The sequence below is a fragment of the Condylura cristata genome, unplaced genomic scaffold (genome assembly GCF_000260355.1).
Source record: "Condylura cristata isolate star-nosed mole 26May11 unplaced genomic scaffold, ConCri1.0 scaffold00010, whole genome shotgun sequence".
Lineage (NCBI taxonomy): Eukaryota > Metazoa > Chordata > Mammalia > Eulipotyphla > Talpidae > Condylura > Condylura cristata.
In genome coordinates, this window is record NW_004567111.1 from 52,654,130 (window position 1) to 52,675,469 (window position 21,340).

At 40.0% G+C, this 21,340-nt stretch overlaps 1 protein-coding gene across 1 annotated transcript; it reads right to left on the minus strand.

Annotated features, from left to right (window-relative positions):
- Positions 1 to 44: 44 nt before the first annotated feature.
- Positions 45 to 16,372, minus strand: TRIM13 (tripartite motif containing 13). The gene is made up of 3 exons (XM_004680241.2): positions 16,255 to 16,372; positions 15,651 to 15,743; positions 45 to 1,281 (listed from the first exon to the last, which is right to left on the minus strand). Exon 3 carries the CDS (start codon positions 1,273 to 1,275, stop codon positions 52 to 54), a length of 1,224 nt encoding a protein of 407 aa, XP_004680298.1. The 5' UTR covers positions 1,276 to 1,281; positions 15,651 to 15,743; positions 16,255 to 16,372; the 3' UTR covers positions 45 to 51.
- Positions 16,373 to 21,340: the final 4,968 nt, after the last annotated feature.

A 21,340-nucleotide genomic window follows, 5' to 3' on the forward strand; every position in this document is an offset into this window, starting at 1 on the left:
TGGCTAACAAATATCTAACAAAGAACAGGAACTATGTTGGTGAAACAGATTTTATAAAAGTTTATATTTGCACACAAATTCTGCCACACTGTTCAGCACCACCAAGGTAAAATTCTTAAAATTTTCACTGAAAATAAAAAACTCATTTGTCACCTGTTGCCAGTAAAAACCTGACTGTTCTACAAAATCAGCTGAGTTAGTCAGATAGGAACTAAAGTTTGAAAGATAGTCTTTCCAAGTTGTGGCTTCATCAAATAAAGACCATTCAAGGAATACAGTAGGATCAAAGAAAATGAGAAAGACGAGCAGAATTACTACCGCAAATAACTGAGAAAAGCTCCAGGGAATCTTGGTAATGAATGTGCCAGCGTCTTGTGGCAAAGAAAGTTTATCCACATCTGCTAGTTTTATGTCTTCCCACTGACTGGTATCAAAATTCTTCATTAAAGGGCTCGTGGGCAAATTAGAGGGGGGTAAAGGAGTTTCCTTGATTACTTTGATTTTCTCCCTGAACTCCTGCATCTGTTGCAGAAATACAATGGGCTCTGACACGTCTTTGAAAGCTTCAGCAATGTTAAAGGCCATTCGTTGCTCCTGTAAAATGGTATTGAGTTTGTTGATCTCCGGGTCATAGGCTTGCATAACTGCAAGTTTCATGGTCTCAAAGTCAGACAGGATTTCATTTTTCTTTTGATCCAATGTGTGTTGTAACTTCTCAAAAAACTCCTTCACTTTATCTGAATCTTTAGTTAGTAATTGTAGAGATTTCCTTTTGCTAGTTTCCAAGGTATCCAAACGAGAAAGAGCATCTCCCCTCCGCCAGGTCTCAAAGCTCTGGAAAAGGGACTCAAAGGCATCCCTTTCCTGAACATAGGCATCTTCAATAGAACAGAAGACATGCTTAGTATGGTCACCACGAGTAGCACAGATCCCACAAATCAGCTGCATATCAGTCAAGCAGAAAATGTTGAGAGGCTGCCCCAGGTGTCCTTTGCATACTGGCATTTTGGGAGAGATCTTGATCTTGTTATACTTTTCCACAATACCCTTCAGGGAGTAATTAACCTGCAAGCTATTGACTCCAGTAGCTGAAGTTTCCTTACGGCACGTGGGACACTTGAAGGGAGATGATCTCCACAGTGAATTCCGCACACTGCCCTCTAAGATCCCTTCTAAGCATTTTTTGCAAAAGTTGTGTGAGCAAGGTAAAACTCGAGGATCATCAAACAGGCTGCAACAAATTGGGCACGTGAGATCTTCTTCAAGCAGCTCCATCACATCCTACCATAGAGAAAGAAACATTTTTACTCCAGTTATCTCCCCTTCCTATGTAATTAATTTTAAGAAATTGTCTTCACAGACATTAAAAATGATCTTTAAGTGAACCAGGCAAAGAAATGTGAGAAATTTAGGAAGGGAATGCAAGCCCAGCAGATTAAATCTGCTAAGGTCTAGAACACTGCTCCTTATTAGTAGGGATCCCTGTACACAAAGCCTTTGTGTGGGCTTTCCAACAACAGTCTTTGCCTGAGACAGGGTTAGGACTAGGACAACTGTAAGTTGAGCCAGTACGACTCAACTGATTGTTCTGAAACAATGCCAATTACTAGCTGTCAGAAACAAAGCTACTCAGTGTCTAAGTAAGTAGAATGAGCTCTTTAGTGTGAGTCCACAATTATAAAATGGTATGCTATTTAAAAGAAACCAGCACAGAAATAATAAATCTAAGCATGTACTCTCATGTAGACTCCTAGTGAAAATTTTTTTGTTTCTTATTTTCTGTTCATATTTTCTCTGTTTCAAAGGCAAGATTACAATTATTAAAGTAATAGGTAGGAAGAGTTGCAATTTACTCTTCCCTGGAGAATTAAATGTGTTTTGTGTTTAAGCACCAGAATGTTTAAAGCCATCTTGTATGATACAGAACATCAATTCTCAAAATGTGGTAGGCAGAAACCTGGGTGTCCCTAAGACTCTTTCGTGGCATCCATGAAGTCAATACTGTTTTCATAAAACCACTAAGATGTTATGTGCTATTGGCACCATGCTGACAATTGCACTGTAAAAGCGATGGTGAGCAGACACTGCTGGAACCTTGCCAGGTGTTACCAAGCCCATTGGTAACACCAAACTCTGTTAGTATTGAATTCATGAATCTGTAGTGGGTGATGACCAGAGTTACTTAAGAATGTTCTCAATGAACCAGTAAAAACTACTCATTGAACTTTGATCCTTGTGTATGTGTCTTAAATAATTTTATGACAAAACAGAAGTAAACACAAAGCATTTCTGCATACCAGCAGACATTTATCTGGAGGAAAGGCAATTATTATTATTATTTTTTAAAGATTTATTTATTTGTGCTTACAGAACTGGGGTATAAGCCAGAGACTCAGGGGTGGTAAAAGACTTCACCAGAAAGGGGAGGGCAGAACAGGCAGATCAATGAAGTACACTGCTGAGGGCAGCAGCGGGCGGGTCAGGAGAGGTCTGCCACGCCATGTGGTCACCTCCGGGGCAGGCAGGAATCGAACTCATGCGGAAGTGGTTTCAGCTTCTTAGTGCAGTGTTTTAACCCGCTGCGCCACCAGGGAGGGCCGGAAAGGCAATTATTTACATGATAGACCTGTGTGCTGAACTAGCTACTTTTTTCATGAAATACCATTTTTATTTTAACAATAAATGACGAACTATGGCTATTCAGACTTCAGTCTCTGGCAGACATTTTCCAGAAAGTGAACAAATGAGCCTGTCACTTTAAGAAAAACATATGACAGTACTTCTTGCCAATAATACAAGTTTTGGTTCTGAATGCAAATTATAATTTTGGAAAACTTATTTCCTGCTTCTACGCTTTGTAGTTTCCCATTAATTATTTTCCTAGTGATGTAAGTGTAGCATTTTAAGTAGTGATATTAACGAATGTTGGGTTTTTGGTTTTTTCTAGGGGAGAGATATATAATGAAATATATCAATATTTAAAGGGCTATATACACAGTGACTCTACTGACTCAAAAAATCATGACATTATAAATCATACTTAAGTAAAAAATCAAAAGACCCAATGTGTTAAAAAAAACAGGAATTTCAGATTCCATACTACAACTAATCTTTAAGAAAACACCATTTGCTAGGTTTTGGTATAATATCAAAAAGATGATTCACATTATCAGAAAAGGCTATAAAAACATTCTTCCCTTCAACACTTATCTGTGCAAAGTGAGATTTGATTTTCTTTGTATATTTCAATCAAAATAATTTACTACAATAGGTGTAATGCAGACACAGATAAAAGGTGTCCAGTTGTCCCCTATTAGTCATGGAATAGTCATTTAATAAAAGTCTATAAATATAAAAAGTAATGACTCCTCACAACTGTTTTGAAAGTTGTTTTTCTCATATTAGCATGTCAGTTTATCATTATTTTAAATTAACACCTTAAATCTTGTTTCAATTTCTAATACAGTAAATATATGTATACAGGACACATATAACTAAAAATTTCTTGGGATCCTCAAATTTTGAGAGTATCAAAAAGGGCCTGGAGACAAAACTATTTGAGATCTGTCACCCAGGGAATATCATTTCTTAATTCAACTTTACTACTTTAAAAATAACATTTTGAAAGTCCCACCTCTTGATTTTTAAAACCAAAAATAGTATCTCTGTCCTCATATTGTTTATTGGGGGATATATGAAATATATAGCATTAGCACCGAAGTAATCAATGAAATAGGATCTAATAATCCATAGGCCATTTTATAATCAAAACAAATAATTTAACTAATTTCAAAAGCTGAAGTGGACTTATAGAATACATATAATATTTAAAACAAACTGAACTTGCAAGGCTAAATATATTCTAAGACATACATATGTAATAAAGATAAACATGTAGTGTAGAATTAAAGCAAAGGTTCTGTCAAATTTAGTATCCTCTGGCAAAAAAAAAAAGTGTTATCTGATTTTTCTGAACAGTCTTTTTTGACATAAATGATTCAACCTTTGAAAAGCATTATGAAGAAAATGGTTATACATGGGATTAGTGTACATCTAAGAGAAATTATCAAACAGATGTAAAGCATCATAAGAACAGAGAGAAAAACTTTTAATGATCTTCCTGTTTCCCCTCATATCCACTGCTCGTTGTCATCCTTAAACTAAGAATGCAATGCTGAGGCTACATTTTTAGTAAGCAGTAAAAATACAAATAGTGGGGTCAGCGCTTAATGAAAGCAAATCTAATTTATTCATCCTTGCAAGATTAGTATTTCCAAAAGAATCCCATGCAGGCACATTAAACAGAAGGATATGAAAAAGACCAAGTGGTTGGGCTAGGAGAAAAAATAAGGGCACTTGAGGTTACAAGAACCTTTGAAGAAAACTGAGAATATTGTAACAGAAGCCAAGAAGAATTTTAAGGCAATCAGCTATGATCAAAAGGAAAACATCACACACATGAAAAATTAGAAAGTCATTCCAAAGCCACAATCAATTTATGGTTCTTAAAATAAACCAGAGGGGGGAAAAATACTACTGGTAAAATCCTTTTTAAAAAAACCACCAAAATTATGGCCGATCCTGTCTATTTTTTAAGATTCATTCTATTATGCATACAAGAAGCATGGTGCAGGGTGGGTGTGGGGGGCACGGGGGTGAGAGGATTCACCAGAGATAAGGGTGGGGAGCAGAACATGCAGATCTACTGAAACAGGGTAACACAAGAGAGGTTTGCTGTACCATGTGGTGTAGCACCCTGGCCCAGGGTTCCAACTCATACAGCAGTGGCTAGCAACAGTTTCATAGTGCTGAGACTTGAGGTTTATAATTTAAAGATTTTTATTATCATTATCATTGTTTATCCTCTTCCTATAGCTTTATCTAACCTTCTTTATGACAAAACTTATCATTTTCACAGCTAACTTTCAGAGAAACGTTGAGATCATATAAACCTAATCCAAGCCATGAATTTGATGCCTCAAAAGGGTTTTAGTCCCACTAAGTTAAAGGTATACTTCACAGGAAAGGAATTTATAGATCCTTTTCTTAAAGTGCATCTAACACATAAAAATATGAAGAAATCAATACAGCTTACTCACTTAAAGAAACTAATACACACCACCCCTCTTTTAGGGAAGCAAATTTTTTCCCCAATATAGAAAGCTGAGACTTTATATGGACAAAATTATTCTCTAGTTAAAATTTTAATTTAGGCCCTCCTTAGTGGCACAACAGTTTAGGATGCAGCACTGCAAGAGAGCCACTGCCACTTCCGTGCGAGTTCAATCCCAGGTCCTGGAGGTGATCTCATAGCGCAGCTAGACCTCTCCTATAATCACTGCTCCCCTCAGAGGTGTACTTCACTGATCTGCCTGTTCTGCTCCCCACTCTGTCTCTAGTGAATCCTCTCACGTACCTCCCAGGCACCTCCTGCCTGTACCCCAGTTCTGTATGCATAAATAAAAAAATTCTTATAAAAATTTTTTAAAAAGATTTATTTATTTATGCATACAGAACTGGGGTACAGACCAGAGTGCAGAGGTGGCGAGAGGCTTCACCAGAGACAGAGTGGGGAGCAGAATAGGCAGATCGATGAAGTACACTGCTGAGGGGAGCAGCGGGCGGGGTCAGGAGAGGTCTGCTACGCCATGTGGTCCTCTCCGGGACAGGCGGGAATCGAACTCATGCGGAAGTGGCTTTAGCTTCTCAGTGCTGTGCTTTAACCCGCTGCGCCACCAGGGAAGAACTATAAAAAAAATTTTAATGTGTCAAAGTGTATACAAGCAAACAAGTTTTCCAAGATTTTTCCAATGTGTTTCGGAATACCAATGCCTAAAATTTTGAAACTCAACCAATTTAAAATGTCCCCAGGTTTGTACCAACAAAGAAAACAGTCAGAAATATCCCATTGTCTGCCACCTCTGATTTCTTCAAAACAGTTGTAAAACATCTGACTCATAATAATATGGCAATTTTGGCAGCCATTATTTGGATGTTTAATATACTTTTAAATTCATGTACAATAAAATTCACTTTCTGACCAATGCATAATTGTATAACACTACCACGTTATTTTTAAGCTATTTTAAATCTACCTGCACTTAAAGGAAGACTATGAAAACTACTTTTTCAATCCTACATTTATAGCAGTAAGTCTCTACAAATAAAAACTATACCGTGACAACCAGAATATTGGAAAAGCCATTGTCGAAAGTTAGAATAAAAGCTAACAGAAGTCCTTTACTTCTAAATGATCAATTTAAAATTATAATACAAAAATGCATTTAGTCATTCTTAAACTAGTTAATTTGAATACAAAACTGTTTACTGAAAAACTTCTAAGCCATAGAATTTCATTAGCTCACAGCAATAAAAAGTTGCTCAAATTATTTATTGCCCATGACTTTCCCCCCCATATCCCATTAGAGAGAACAAAAAGAAAAGCCAACATATTTTACTTTGTACCTTAGGGATTTAAAATGAGTATCCCCCTGCGTTTGGGGCATATCTAATTACCTAGTAAGTAGATAGCATACTTTGAAATATCCACTTCACAGGCAAAACTAAAGCACATGAATGTCTTTGTTAGGGCCAACAATCTACTCTTAAAACAGTGCTTAAGAATACAAGGGTTCACCTATTTTAATCACTTCCTCTCTACATACTAGTTAATCTTACTTTCAAACAGTATGCTATATTCTATTTTAGGAGATCATTAAGAGTGTTTCCTTAAAAAATATAGTAGTGTCTAGTTAACAACTACAGGTATATGATAGAATGAACAAGTTGGGGAGAAAAACTAAAAAAGGACCCCAACTATAAAAAAGCATATTGAACTGAAAAAAAAAAAAAAAAGGTAAAACTTCAGAAACATTAAGTATGATAGACTTCACAAAGAACGTAATCTGATACGGCATTGTTTTATAGTTTATAAAAATAAAGGTATATTAGAGGGCTCTCCCTGGTAGTGCAATGGGTTAAAGCACAGCAATGTGAAGCTAGCTGTAGCCACTTCAGCATGAGTTCAATCCCAGCCCAGGGAGGTGACCCACAGACCTCTCCTGCTCCCCTCAGCAGTGTACTTTGTCAATCTGGCTGTTCTGCTCCCCACTCTCTGGTAAAGCCTCTCACTACCCCTGCACCTCTGGCCTGTACCCCAATTCGGTATGCATAAATAAATAATTTTTTTAAAGTATACTGGAAATCTCTGGATCAAGATACACTTATCTTTTTCTTGAGTCTGTAACCTTTGACAAGCCATTTAAATGTGTTAGTTTCTCACTGTATGACTTTTTGAAAGACAATTCACAAAGTTTTGTTTTGTTTTTTTTTTTAAGAGAAGAGGTTTTATTTTTTTAAAGATTTATTTATTTATGCGTACGGAACCTGGGGTACAGGTCAGAGGTACGGGGGGATGAGAGTATTTACCAGAAGCAGAGTGGGGAACAGGACGGAACAGATAGATCAAGGAATTACACTGCTGAGGGGGCAGTGGGCGGGCCAAGAGAGGTCTGCCACATCACTTGGGTCACCTCCCTGGTTGGGGACCAAACTCATAGCTTCATAATGCTGTGCTCCAACCCGCTGTGCCATCAGGGAGGGGCCTTGTTTTAAATATTCTATACCTATGTGTTACTATACTTCATCTAGCTTCTAGAGACTTTCATAACTTACATGATCAAAACAGGGCAAAGTGATGGTATCTGTCAATTGTGTTTATATTTCAGAAACACAAGAAAGGAAAAAGTGAGCTTATGAAAAGAGAACTTTCCACTATCTAAAAAAAGGAATATTAAAATTAATAAATCACATGTAGTATCTAAAATAGCTTACTTATAAAACAGCAAATACAGTATAAGTTATTTTTGTGTCTATATAACACAAAAAGTAACATATCTTTTTTTGCATTATCCTAGAATAAAGTCAAAATCCCCATCCCCAATATATTTCAGTAAGATTCCTGAGAAGTAGGGCAAAATGAAGCTAGTACAGAAGGCTCACCTACTCAGAATATTCATAGAATCTGGGGGCTAAAGTGACATTTCCAAAAACAAAAAGCAAGTCATTACCTTACTAGTCCAGACCATTCAGTAAAACTATTTTCCCCTTTCTCTCATTCTCTTTTCTGTATCACTATTTCATGTTGACTTTTTTGTCTATTCCTCTTTTAAGTCATCTTCCTCATACTGTTTCAGTAGTATAATCTTTTGCTGTCCTCATTTTTTTTTTTTAGATTTATTTATTTATACAGAGCGGGGTACAGGCCAGAGATGCGGAGGGTGAGAGGATTCACCAGAGACATAGTGGGGAGCAGAACAGGCAGATCGACGACGAAGTACACTGCTGAGGGGAGCAGCGGGCGGGTCAGGAAAGGTCTGCCACACCATGTGGATCTCCTCCCGGGCACACGGGGATGGAACTCATGCGGAGGTAGCCTTAAGCTTCTTAGTGCAGTGCTTTAGCCTGCTGCGCCACCAGGGAGGGCCCTGCTGTCCTCATTTTTTAACTTCCTGTCCCCTTCATCTTCTTTTTCTTTTCCCTGTGTCATTTGTTAATCACCTAAAACATGATTCTGTAATCAAGTAAGCCTATAGCACTAAATCAATAGGTTTTAGAATACCAGCTAAATCAGAGATCTCAATCCCACTATAATACATTATTAAGAAATTATGGGCCCTCCCTGGTGGCGCAGAAGGTTAAAGCACTGCACTAAAAAGCTTAAGCCACTTCTTCATGAGTTCGATCCCCGCCTGCCCCGGAGGTGACCACATGGCGTGACAGACCTTTCCTGACCCGCCCCTGCTCCCCTCAGCAGTGTACTTTGTCGATCTGCCTGTTCTGCTCCCCACTCTGTCTCTAGTGAATCCTCTCACCCTCCCCACCTCTGGCCTGTACCCCAGTTCTATATGAATAAATAAATAAATCTTTAAAAAAAAGAAAAAGAAAAATTATGTGAAAATGATGTTGAATCCATTCTCTCCTGCCCAGATGGAGTTAATATGAAGAAAATATATCTCAGTTTGAGACAAATATACACATAAATTACGCTCCTAGTCTGGTACCAACCAGATTTAGTTAGGAATCTTTACTATTAAGAGATTAATTTAAATTGGCTTCAACAAAGGTTTTATGAACCAGAAATACCTGATTTCTTTTCTCCCAAATAAATGTAAATGGTTTTAAATCAAGACTATAAATTTTTACCCACAAAACAAATTGTTTTCTTTTACAACCTTAAATTGGCAACCAATGATTGTTATTCCCAACAGTATGCTATCTACTAAAAACTTCTACCATCTAACTGTGTATCTGAGGTTAATTCCAGCTTTCAGAGAGTACTGTCAAATTTTATGGTTGCTAGCTAGATTATCTATGTCGAGATTATTTACATAACACCTGATATTGTGCCAAGTAAAAATAGGCATTTAGTATATTAGCTGGTAAGTACAATTTATCAGCTACTTCTGAGATGACTACTGGAATTATAATTGGTATGAACTAAGTTCCTTTTGCTTAAAGAATCATACATACATACATACATACACACACACCTTAGTCTAGTAAATATGTCAGCAGACCATATCAAGTAGAAAGCTAATTATACTAAATGTTAAGCGATTTTCAGGTTGTCATATACACTACATTGGCACATCTCACTCATATTCAGTAAATACAAGGGTGGGGGGAGGCAGGAAGGCAAGAGGGGAAGGAAGAGCTCCTCTTGGAGTTTTAAACAGGGAGCCAGACTATTTATTGCCAGATAGGATATACTTGTAGTATGTATACCACAGGAGAGACAATAATTTATCAGCAAAATTTTCAATTCAACTTTTCCTGAGAAATATATTTACATCTATAATAGATATGAACTTCAAATAGAGTTCATTTTATGGGAATTTGCTTTATGGGAACTTTAATTGTAACTATACATCAAAAGATACCTGTATTCGGTTAACTTGTGGGGTATAAGTATGGCACTAAATTATACCACCATTCTGGTATTTAGAGTCAGGCTAAGGTAGTGACAATGAGTGTCTTTGATGAATAACAGAAATGGGTAATCAATTGACATAGTGATGTTTAAGGATATGAAATGTAAGCCAAAGTCAATTTCTGCCCTAGACTTAGAAACAGCACATTTAGGGGTCTCCCGGGTGGTGGAGGGGTTTAAGTACGGCACCAGGAAGCTTCCTCAGTAGTCTTCTCTTGATCTCTGATATCCTGTTTATAGTCCTTCCTCTCTTCATCTGAGTCTCTGGCTCTGAGCCATCATTTGCCTCCGTTCCTCCTTCCTAGGTTCTGGATCCCGTGTACTCTGTCTGTATTCTCTCCTACAACCTCGGCGTGAATCATGAGGTGCCATTGACCTTCTTCCTTGTCTCCTGTCATAATAACGTCTCCTGTTGACCTGTAATCTGGGACATTCATACTTCCAATGTCCCTCGCCCTTGCAGTAGGCATACTGATTCCATCCTAGAGGCTCACGTCTCATGGGTCCACCTGCCATTCTGTTATTGTTACCCTGAAACTCTGTTCTGTGTGGCCTCTGTACAAAAACAGTCACCTGTTTAGGTCTCTCCTCTCTGTTATTATACACTCTAAATGCCAAGTCTACTAACTGGGATGGACTCATCTCTGCAATGCCATCCACCTTTGCTAATTTCCTCCTGATGTCTGGGACACAATGTGTAACGAACGCTATAGTGATCAGACGAGCATTTTCTGGGGCATCTGGATTTTTATCTGTGTGTTTGGCTTACGTTTGGATAATTTGTTCAAGGAACTCAGATGCATCCTCATTAGCTCTTTGTTCAAACTGCAGAATTTTATTAAAATTCTTTTGTTTGGAAATCCCCTGCTGCAGCCCTACCAATAAACATTTTTTATAGAGCTCCAACATATCCATGTCCCCTTCATTGGGGTCCCAGTTGGGATCTACCATCAGGATAGCCACATCTGGTTCTGGGGATTCTACATCCTGTTGGTGGAGGCAATCAGCCAACTCCCTGGCTTTCTTGAAAACCACCCTTTGTCCATCCGAGGTCAATAAAGTCTGCAACATTAACTGGATATCTGCCCAATTAGGATGGTAAGAAAGATAGAAGCAAACAAGTTTGCCATCTTCTTAGGATCCTGCCTATAAGAAGGAACAGAGCTCCTCCAATTTAGGAGGTCTGCTGTGCTAAAAGGATTGTGACCAAAAGTACCCAGCAGGCTGTCCTTGTGCAGTTAAACCACCCACTGTCATACGTCAAAGAGGGAAATGCCCTGCTTCAGGGAGATTGTTATTTCCAAAAAAGGGTGCCCTGTCTAGTATGGGAAGGAGAAGGCATGATAGTTTCTACTCCAGAGGGCAGTGGAGACTGAAGCCTTACAAGTTTCTACAGGAGGGACACTGCTATGCAGGGAACAATTCTTTCTGAAGGGTTTAAGGTGTTAAGTAATAATCCTCCTCCCCTAACTGCCCTCCTGCAGTCCTCAGAGAAAGGCTTACCCCTTCTCTGTGCCATAATAAGATCCTGGGCCATATCTAATTTATGGAAGGCATTTTGTATCTGGGCTTGCATGGCTTGATAAATAGTCAAGGGCAACCCCACTCTTATTTTCAAACTGTTTATAAGTGAATTAAGGGCCTGTATTTGCTGCTGCATGTTTTCAGTAAGAGCCCGAATTTGTTACAAGTTTGCTGTGGAAGGAGCAGAGCTCCCACCACTTCATCTCAGAGTCAAAAATACAAAAAAATGATACAAAGTATCAAGAAGATGCCCAGAAGCACTGACTGCAAAACAGGAATGGCTTGGAAGCCACTCATAAAGAACAAAAGCAACAGCATTTGCCATTAACCAGATTACTGACATGTATAGAACTGGTGGTAATATTCAATGGGAAAAGGGTATTGATACTTAAGACCAGAATAAAACTGAAAGAACCTAAACTAGGGATAAAAATGTCAAAGCCATGATGGTAAACATTAACCAGAGCAGAACACAAAGAGAAAAAAAATTTCTCATGACCTAAAATAAAGACACAATGTGTGCTGCAGACCTAAGGCACTTACCTTAGAATGCCCAACGGCAAGGTACCTGGGCTGGTGAACCATGGGTGTAAATTAGTTATGTTAGAGTGCCCAACGCAAGGTACTTGGGCTGGTCAACCATAGGTGTAAATTAGTTGGGCGCCATAACCGTTACATGACAACGCAGTGTGTACTGGGCTGCCTGTCTGTGGGTCCTCACCCAGGTGCTTAACATTCAATTATACTGCAGGAACACACAAAAGGTAGATAATGGGTTTATTTACAAAAAGGGGAAAGGAAAAGGAACAACCCAGGGAAAGAGAGAGATACAAGGTAACTAGAATACCTTACCAGCCTGGCTGACTTGCAATTCTAGTAACCAACTGATAGACTCCAGTCACCCCCAGCCTAAGAGAGCCACTATGCCGCCCCCACCCCAAGAGCCATTGAAAAATCATTCCCTTTTTATCCCCCAAAGCCCCAGAATGTCTTATTAGCTCCACCCTTGGGTCCTCACAGTTCTCTCCTTAGTACTGCTGGGAGCTGTAGTTTCCAAAAACTGGGGTAAGGGTTTGGAGTCCACAAAACTCTGCAGAGTTCCTTTAGGACGTCCTTCCCCTTACCACCACCACTTCAGCATGAGTTTGATCCCTGGTCATGGAGGTGATTCACATGGCTCAACAGACCTCTTCTGTCTCACTGACTGACTGTTCCCTTCAGCAGTGTGTTTTTATGAACCTGCCTGTTCTGTTTCCCACTCTGCCTCTGGTGAATCTTCTCACCCCCCACTCCTCTGGCCTGTACCCCAGTTCTTGTATGCATAAATAAATCTTTTTTTTTTAAAAAGCACATTTAAAAAATTATTACTTTAATATGACTAATACTTTACTAAAAAGGACACAAAGGTGATACTATACTAAAGTTGGAGAATTATCCCTATTCCAGCTACATACAAGTACTTAAGTACTCAATATTAAGAAATCTGTGTATTCCAAATGTTGTTGAATCCATCATTCTCATCCAAATTAAAACAATCTGAGTAAAAATCAGTGTCTGAATCTGAAGGAAATGCATACAGACTAAATTATTCTGCTAAAATTAGCTCTGTGATCACAGAAAACTCAGGTGAATAATCATCCATAGTCACATCAGCAAAAGACTAACCTATATGTTGATATATTTCTTTTGGCATATATCTTCCAATCTCATGTTTGTATACACATATTTTTTAAGCTGGTATATAACTCAATTTTGTATCTACTTTTTTGACTTGTTTTGTAACATCCACTTCCCCTATCATTATATATTCTTCTAAAACTTGATAGTCAATCTAGATATGCTCTCTTCCACCGGTGATGGTTTGTTTTTTAAATAATCAGACTAGGTGAATAACTTAATTCATGTGTATATTTCCCTAAATTTCAGATATTTTTTTCTCAAATTAACTTCATCTGGGCAGGGAAAAATGAGCTTCAATACCATTTGTAGTTCACATAATTTCTCAATAGTGTATGCAATGGGCTAGGATGTCTGATCTAGCTGTCAAAATCTAACATTCATTGGGTAGCTAGCTATCAATAGATTATCTAGATTGAGATTATTTACATGGTGCCTAATACTGTGCCAAGGGAAGACAGACATTTAAAAGATAACTGAGAAGTCCTAGTTATAGGAAAGTCTTGGTCCACAGCTCTGATTATTTCCTTATACAAGTCGTGTAAGAGTACTAGCTAGTGGATTAAAGAATGGGAATATTTTTAAGGCTTTTGAAAGGATTATCACATCTCCCTCCAGAAAGAATACATGAACTCTAATCCCATGATGTATGAGAATGCCCCACCTCTCCACAGTTCCTGACTTATAATACAGTCATTACATTATAGAGCTTAGTAAAGAAATAAAGAACAAGGCGTATTTTTTTATAACCATAACAACCCAAGCTTAAGGCAACTAATATTTGTGTCTGTGTATACCATATAAGGGGTAAAATAAAATACAAGTACTAGGTTAAAAAGTGATTTAGAGGTTATCTAGCTAACCATCCTAGCTGAGTGAACTGAGGCCCCTCTAAAATGTGCTGTTTCTTTGTTTTTTTTTAAGATTTATTTATTTATGCATACTGGGGTACAGGCCAGAGGGTTGGGAGAGGGGGAGAGAATTCACCAGAGAGAACAAGGAACAGAACAGGCAGGTTCACAAAAACACACTGCAGAGAGTAGTAGTTGTTGAGACAGAAGAGGTCTGTTGCACATAAAACCTAAGTTCCCCAATTATCAGATGTTAATAGTATCTCCAAAGTAGGTCCAAGAATTTAGCATTCTCATTAATCAAATGGGAGTTTAATCATTGGTTCTCTAATTCTCTTATAAAATTCTATCAGGCCTCTCTGGTGGCATAAGTGGTTAAGTTGCAGCACTATGAAGCTATCAGCAGCCATTGCAGTATGCTGCAGTTATGAATTCGATCCTGGCCAAGGTGACCCATATGGCATGGCAGACCTCTCCTGTCTTACCTGCTGCTCCCCTCAGCAGTGTATTTCAATAGATTTGCCCGTTCTGTTCCCCCATTGTCTCTGTGTTGACTCTCATCCCGCCTTCCCCCCCATACACACCCCTCTGGCTTGTATCCTGGTTCCTATATGCATAAATAAATAAATCTTTAAAAAACATTAATAATAAAATAAAATTCTATGATTCTCATAAATTATACTTTAACAGGCTTACCAATAAAGGGAAAAGAACACTGAACCTGCTAAACTAGATTCAAACAATTTTTACAACACATACCCTTAAAAATGTTATTGGAAAGGTGAGTTTTGTAACCTGCTAAATTACAAATGTGAGTTTTGTAAACTGCTAAATTACAAATGTAAAGTGGTTTATTTACACATGTGTACAAATACTGTCAAAGCAATATGCATTTTTAGAGCATGAGTGTCTTAACCAAGAAATGTCTTAAACCACAGCTGACTCTCTTGAGCTGTAATTCAAGGGAAGGCAAGCAAATATTATATAGGATAACATATCCAAAGCTCTGTGATGAAAGTGACCATGTCTGAAGAAAAACTGTGGCAGAAGTAGGGCCAGGTAACCAATCTATCATGTATAGAATGAAAAGAACTTTATGTGGTGGTAGGCTAAGTCAGCTGGTGCAAAAAAGATGGTATTTTTTGGGAAAAAGTCTCAAAAAAGGTTATTTTTCATTGTGCAGGAGATAAATACAACCAGTTCATCAACAGTTCCATTCCCTCTGAGCCCGTTACTAGAAAGACTACTATATAAAAATAAAATTCTGCTTTTAAGAGAAAGTCTCTGAACTCAGAAAACTCAAGCCACTGTTCAAGTACTAGCAGCCTGGCAAAGGAAAAGAGAAAACCGTAAAACAAACGTTGAGACCTCCTCTTTTCCTTTACGATAAAAATATTCGGATTGTAATACATTTAAAGTAGCTGCCATATAAATTTATAATTACGGATTCTATTTTTTTGAGTTTTGAGAAAATAAGAACAAGGATCACCACATTTTTGTAAGCGGAGAGGATTATATTTATTCTACACGTTAAATTCTGAAAGTGTCTGGGTCTAAAATAATTCGGTGCTCTTTTTTTAATGTTAAGGAACAGGGTTATAGTTTACCTCTATTCACAGCAAACAGGTGTATTCGGCAGGATTCTACTTCCTAGGGTGGAGCAATCTTGTTTGTTTCACGCTGTGACCGACAAGAGGCCACTGCAAAGAACAAAGAATAGGGAATTACGCATTTCTTTACGTACACTCCAGTCTTGACCCTCAATTTTTTCAAACATCCCCCCCAAATCAAGCCAGCCAGGTTCTGGTGAGAATCAAAACCATGAGAATGGACATCTTTGTACTAAGTTCTACTTAGGGCGCCCTCCGTCGGCGCCAGGCAGCCTCAGATGAGGCCCAAGGGGTGGCTGCGCGCTTAAGTCAGGTTCCTGGCCGCCTGTTCTTCCCGCGAAGCCCGGTGTGCTCGGTAACCGCAGGTTTCGCGGAGCAGCCACGAGGCCTAGGCCCACCCGCGCGCCGCCTCCCCACAACCCGTACCAGTTTGCCGAGGTTTCGCCGCGCCGCTGGGACCGCCGTTCAGACTGAGCGTCCCTCCAGCACCCCACCCCGCAGGTCCCGACCCCGCCAGGGCGCGTCCCCACGATCGCAGTGGCCGCCTAGAGCCCACCCTCCTCCCTCCGAGAGGCGGCCGGCGGCCGTACTCATCTCCCACCTTCAGCGCCGCGGAAGGCCCTCCGCCGGGAACCGCGCGGCAGCCAGTTCGCCAACGGCTGGGACAGCACGCTACCGCGAGGGGCCGGGCCGCAAAATGGCCTCGAGGCGCCACTTGGGCCCCGCCCAGCCGCCCGCCGCCCGCCGCCCCAGCCGGGGCTCGCCTTTGTTCCGCCTCCCGGGTCTCGCTTTCCCGCGGGAGGGTGGAGGGAGGGGGCGGGGCTCCTTCCGGTGTCGACAGCTGCCCCGCCCGCGCCGCGGGGGGAGGGAGAGGGAGGCGGGGCGGAGGCGGCCCGCGCAGGTCCCCGCCCGACTGACGCGCGCCTGGGACAGCGCGTGCCCTGACGCGCAGGGCTCGCGGCTCGGGGAGGTGCGGAGCCCGCCGGCCGGCCAGTGCGGATCTGGAAGCTGCGCCGCCCTCTGTGGAGCCACCGGGAAGAATGCCGACGCGCAACGAGACGGTTGGGTTTGGATTGTTGTACTTTTTTTTTTGTTCGTTGCATTTTTAGGAACAAAAAAAAAAGCCCAACCCTTCACACCACTTCATCTGCATCTTTCAGCATCAGAGAGTCGGCCACAGCGATTTGGCGGACCGAGACCACTGCCTGTTCCCCCCCACACAGCACGACCCGGGGTGTGATCGGTGCTCGGGTGGGGAGTAAAGGCAGGGCTCTGGCCAGTGTTCGACCATTCATAATAGCGTCCCCCACAATTTCACACCTGTTTCTTTGCAGACTTTAGGCTGAACACTGGCAACTATTTAAGATTTTCTTTAAGAAAAAAAGGCACTGCTCTTTCCTTTCCAGAGGAGAAATAACTTAAAATCGGCTTTGAAGAATCCACCGCTGTTGAGTGACTGTTCTCACGTCCTGCTTCCTGTGCAGGAACCTTGTTTAATATCAGATACGTTAAGCATTTACTAATGAGCTTCCACGGATATAGACATAGTGATAATGACCTCTTCAAATCTTAACCAACCCCGGGGGAAGTAAGGCAAGTACAAAGTCACAGAATATACCCTAGGGTTGGAGAAGTCTATCTGTAAAAATAGATCACAGGAGACAGAAACGTAAATAAGACTACAGCCTAGCTACAGTCTTACTACTGTAGTGACATGAATTCCAAACGTCAGCTGTTCCTTTACTTATTTGAGGAACAGTCAATAGAAGGAAATTCCAGTGTGACAAAAATTTTGACAATCCCTGTGTTATCTCTAACAGAATCTAGTTAGATTGTGCATAATAGCCGGGGAAGTCTCTATTGGGGGATATGGGGTTAGAATTTAGGGGAAAGGTATTTAAAAACTGTCATTTGTGGTTCTCGAGGCGGGTGTGTAATGTTTAGCGCAAACTCCATAAAAGACCCTTCTCTTTCTCATCCGAGAAGTCAAGTAGCCCTGGGTGCCATCTTCCTGAAACTTCACAAATAGGGCAGTTCCCATATTTTATGTCATTTAATCCTGCTAAGAGCACTGTGGCATAGAAATTATGATCCCCATCCTAGGTAAAGTGATTTTTAAAAAATAATAGTTTATTTTTACATCATTTTGTGCATTCTCCCATCTTAGTTGTAATCCTCGTGAGCTTTCCATCACCAAATCACCCATGTGCCATTACCATAGTCCAGTGCATTTCCCTCCCCCCACTGTTTTTGATCCCATTCTCCACTCCACCACCACAAAATGTCTCCGGTATATAGCTGTTCACTATTATCACCTGGTCCGATATACTCCTGCTATGAGTGAAACCATCCGGTATTTTTCCTTTCCTTTCTGGTTTATTTCACTAAGCATGAACTTGGTAAAGTGATTTTTGTAATGTAAAAACCGAATGGCAGAAGTGAAATTCTAAAGTTCGATTCCATGTACAGGTTCTTTCTAGAGCCCCCTAACCTTTTGCTGATGAAAACTGCACCATATCTCCAATTAGGGTCTTTTGTTTGTTTGTTTTTTCATCTAATTTATAGAAACATCTAAAATACTCTCATTGATTTAAAAGTGAAAGTTGGGTTATTAACTCATAGATCACAAATTGTCATTTACATAATTATCATATTTATATAGTAAGATCTGATAGGTAGTTAATAGGAGGGCCCTGGAGTGTCTGATTTTTAAAATTATATCTTGGCTATTAATCCTGTGTGTTCATATATTTTATGTATTTTCTCCCATTCAATAGGTTGTCTTTTTAACTGTCTTGTATTTTATTTTGCTCAACAGAAGCTTTTAACTTGAAATAATCACAATTGTCTATTTTTTTTTTAATTATTTTGCCATAGGGGGCAAGTCACCTAAATTATCTTAATATAGATATCATGTAATGTGTTGCCAGTGAATTTCTTTTATGCATTTTATTTTTTTTTAATATTTTATTTATGTATGCATACAGAACTGGGGTACAAAGCCAGAGGAGCAGGGGCGGTGAGAAGATTCACCAGAGACACAGTGGGGAGCAGAACAGGCAGATTGACAAGGTACACTGCTGAGGGGAGCAGCAGGTGGGTCAGGAGAAGTCTTCTGTGCCATGTGGGTCACCTGTGGGGCGAGGTACGAACTCACACTGAAGCAGCTGCGGCTCACTTGCAGCCTGCGTCCTAACCTGCTGCACCACCAGGAGGGCCTATGCATTTTTTAGTGAAATTTTAACCTCTTACACCATTAGGGAGCACCCACCCCCAACATAATTTATGAAAAGAAACCCCCCTTCCCCCTATTTTGTGGTCATATTTGCCATATCATAGGTAGGTTTTGATATATATGTGGATTTATTTCTTAACTTCCTATTTTATTCCATTGAACTATGCATTTTTGTGTGGCAGTACTACATTGTTTTTAGTATGTTGCTTTGTAGTAAAGTTTGAAATCATGTAACATGATACCTCCATTTCCCTCCAAATCACAATAATTTTTAAACTTATTATGGATCCATATAAATTTCAATATTTTGTTCAGTTTCTTTGAAAAATATTGCTGGTTGGCCCTCCCTGTTGGCGCAACAGGTTAGGATGCAGCTCTGCAAGCTGGCCACAGCAGCTTCAGTGCAAGTTCGATCCCCGGTCCCAGAGGTAATCCACATGGCGTGGCAGACCTCTCCTCCTCTCCTGACTTGCCCACTGCTCCCCTCAGCAGTGCACTTTGTCAGTCTGCCTGTTTTTGTTTTTGTTTTGTTTTGTTTTTTTAATAAAGTCCCTTTTCTTTCTTTTGTTTAAAAAACATTTATTTATGCATATAGAACTGGGTACAGGCCAGAGGCATAGGGGTGGTGAGAGCCTTCACCACAGACAGAGTGGGGGGCAGAACAAGCAGATCAATCAGCAGTACACTGCTGAGGGGAGCAGTGGGCATGCAGTAAGGTCTGCTGCACTATGTGGATCACCTCCAGGGATGGAACTGAGAGGAACTCCAGGGGCTGTGGCCAGCTTGCAGTGCTGCTTCCTAACCCTTTGTGCCATCAGGAAGGGCCCCAGTCTGCCTGTTCTGTTCCCTGCTCTGTCTCTGGTGAATCCTCTCACCACCCCTGCATCTCTGACCTGTACCCCAGTTCTGTATGTATAAATAAATCTTTTCCTCCCAGACTTGTCTGGCCATTTCTGACCCTTTCCCATGGGTCCTGGCAAGAGGTGCTTTAGGCTCATGGTGGGCTTTCAGGCCTTGCTTTGGACCAATCCCTTTTGGGTTGACTTTTGCCTGCAAGGGGATGGGTAACTTCAGGTGTTTGATTTAGACATTATATTCTTTGTCTTCTGTATTGTATACTCACTGTATTAAAGTTCCATTTCATTAAAGTCTTTTGTTTTGTCTTGATACGGCGGATGGCAGAACCCACTTAGAGCAGGCAGGTTTGGGGCTTCAGTGCTGCCCCCCCCCCCATGTCCTGTAACAGTATCACAATAATGTGAAACTAAAATTCAAAGGAAGAAAGAGGAAAACCTCAAATAGATGGTAACTAAGAAATATGTTAATGAACAGCTGTTAGGTCAACAAGGAAGGCAAAGGAGCATAAAAAAAATATTGGAAACAAATGAAAATGAAGACAACAGTTAGTAGAACCTATGGGATGCAACAAACTAGAAAGCCACTTCAGCATGAGTTCGATCCCCGCCTGCCCCGAGGTGACCACATGGCGCAGCAGACTTCTCCTGACCCACCCGCTGCTCCCCTCAGCAGTGTACTTTGTCAGTCGGCCTGTTCTGCTCCCCACTCTGTCTCTGGTGAAGCCTCTCACTGCCCCTGCACTTATGGCCTATACCCCAGTTCTGTATGCATAAATAAATATATCTTTTAAAAAATATATCTAAGCTTATACCTGAAAGTTCTAGAAAAAGAAAAAAATGAAACCAAAAGTTGGCAAGAGTAAATAAATAAAAACTAGAGTGAAAATAAATGAAATACAAATCAAAAGGAAAGTCTAAAGATCAATGAAATGAAGAGCTGGTTCTTTGAAAAGGCAAAAAAAGTGTCAAACTGTTACAGGGCACCCCAATGTGTCTCAACTAATCAACTTTCTTGGTAAATTTTGTTTACTAAGAGCTCCAGTTCTCAAGGACTATATTGTCAGGTATCACCCGAACCATTTAATTACAGTATTTCCCAACTCATTCCACTGTTCCCATTCCTTTGTTCCTAACTTATGCAATAGTCTCTTTATCTTTCAGGGATTGTTAACTTTGTCCTGTTGTGAACTGACTGGAATATGTGGAGGCAATCCTTGCGTCTTCACTCTGTCACCACCTTGCCAGACTCCACACATTTCTGACTGTTTAACAGAACTTTACCAAGAAAGTTGACCAGTTTCAGTGTGAAGGAATACTCTCAATTTCATATTTTTCATATTATATTTGAAAATAGAAATGTTTCTATGTGTAATTCACCTGTTTCTGTAACTTAATTTAAAAACATTTGCAAAGGAAGCAACCAAGTCTACAAAAATAATTTTTTGACTCAAATTAATCCAATTTGCTAATGGAAAATAATACTGAAGAGTAAGTCTTGCATGCAAGCATAACTATTCCTGATCATCCATGATGAAACTGAAGATTTGTGTGTTACTCATAAAATGGGTGAATTCAAAAATCTTTGCTCTTTATTT

Excerpts from the sequence above, each read along its gene's own strand:
- TRIM13 (XM_004680241.2), bottom strand. The coding sequence starts at position 1,275 with ATGGAGCTGCTTGAAGAAGATCTCACGTGCCCAATTTGTTGCAGCCTG.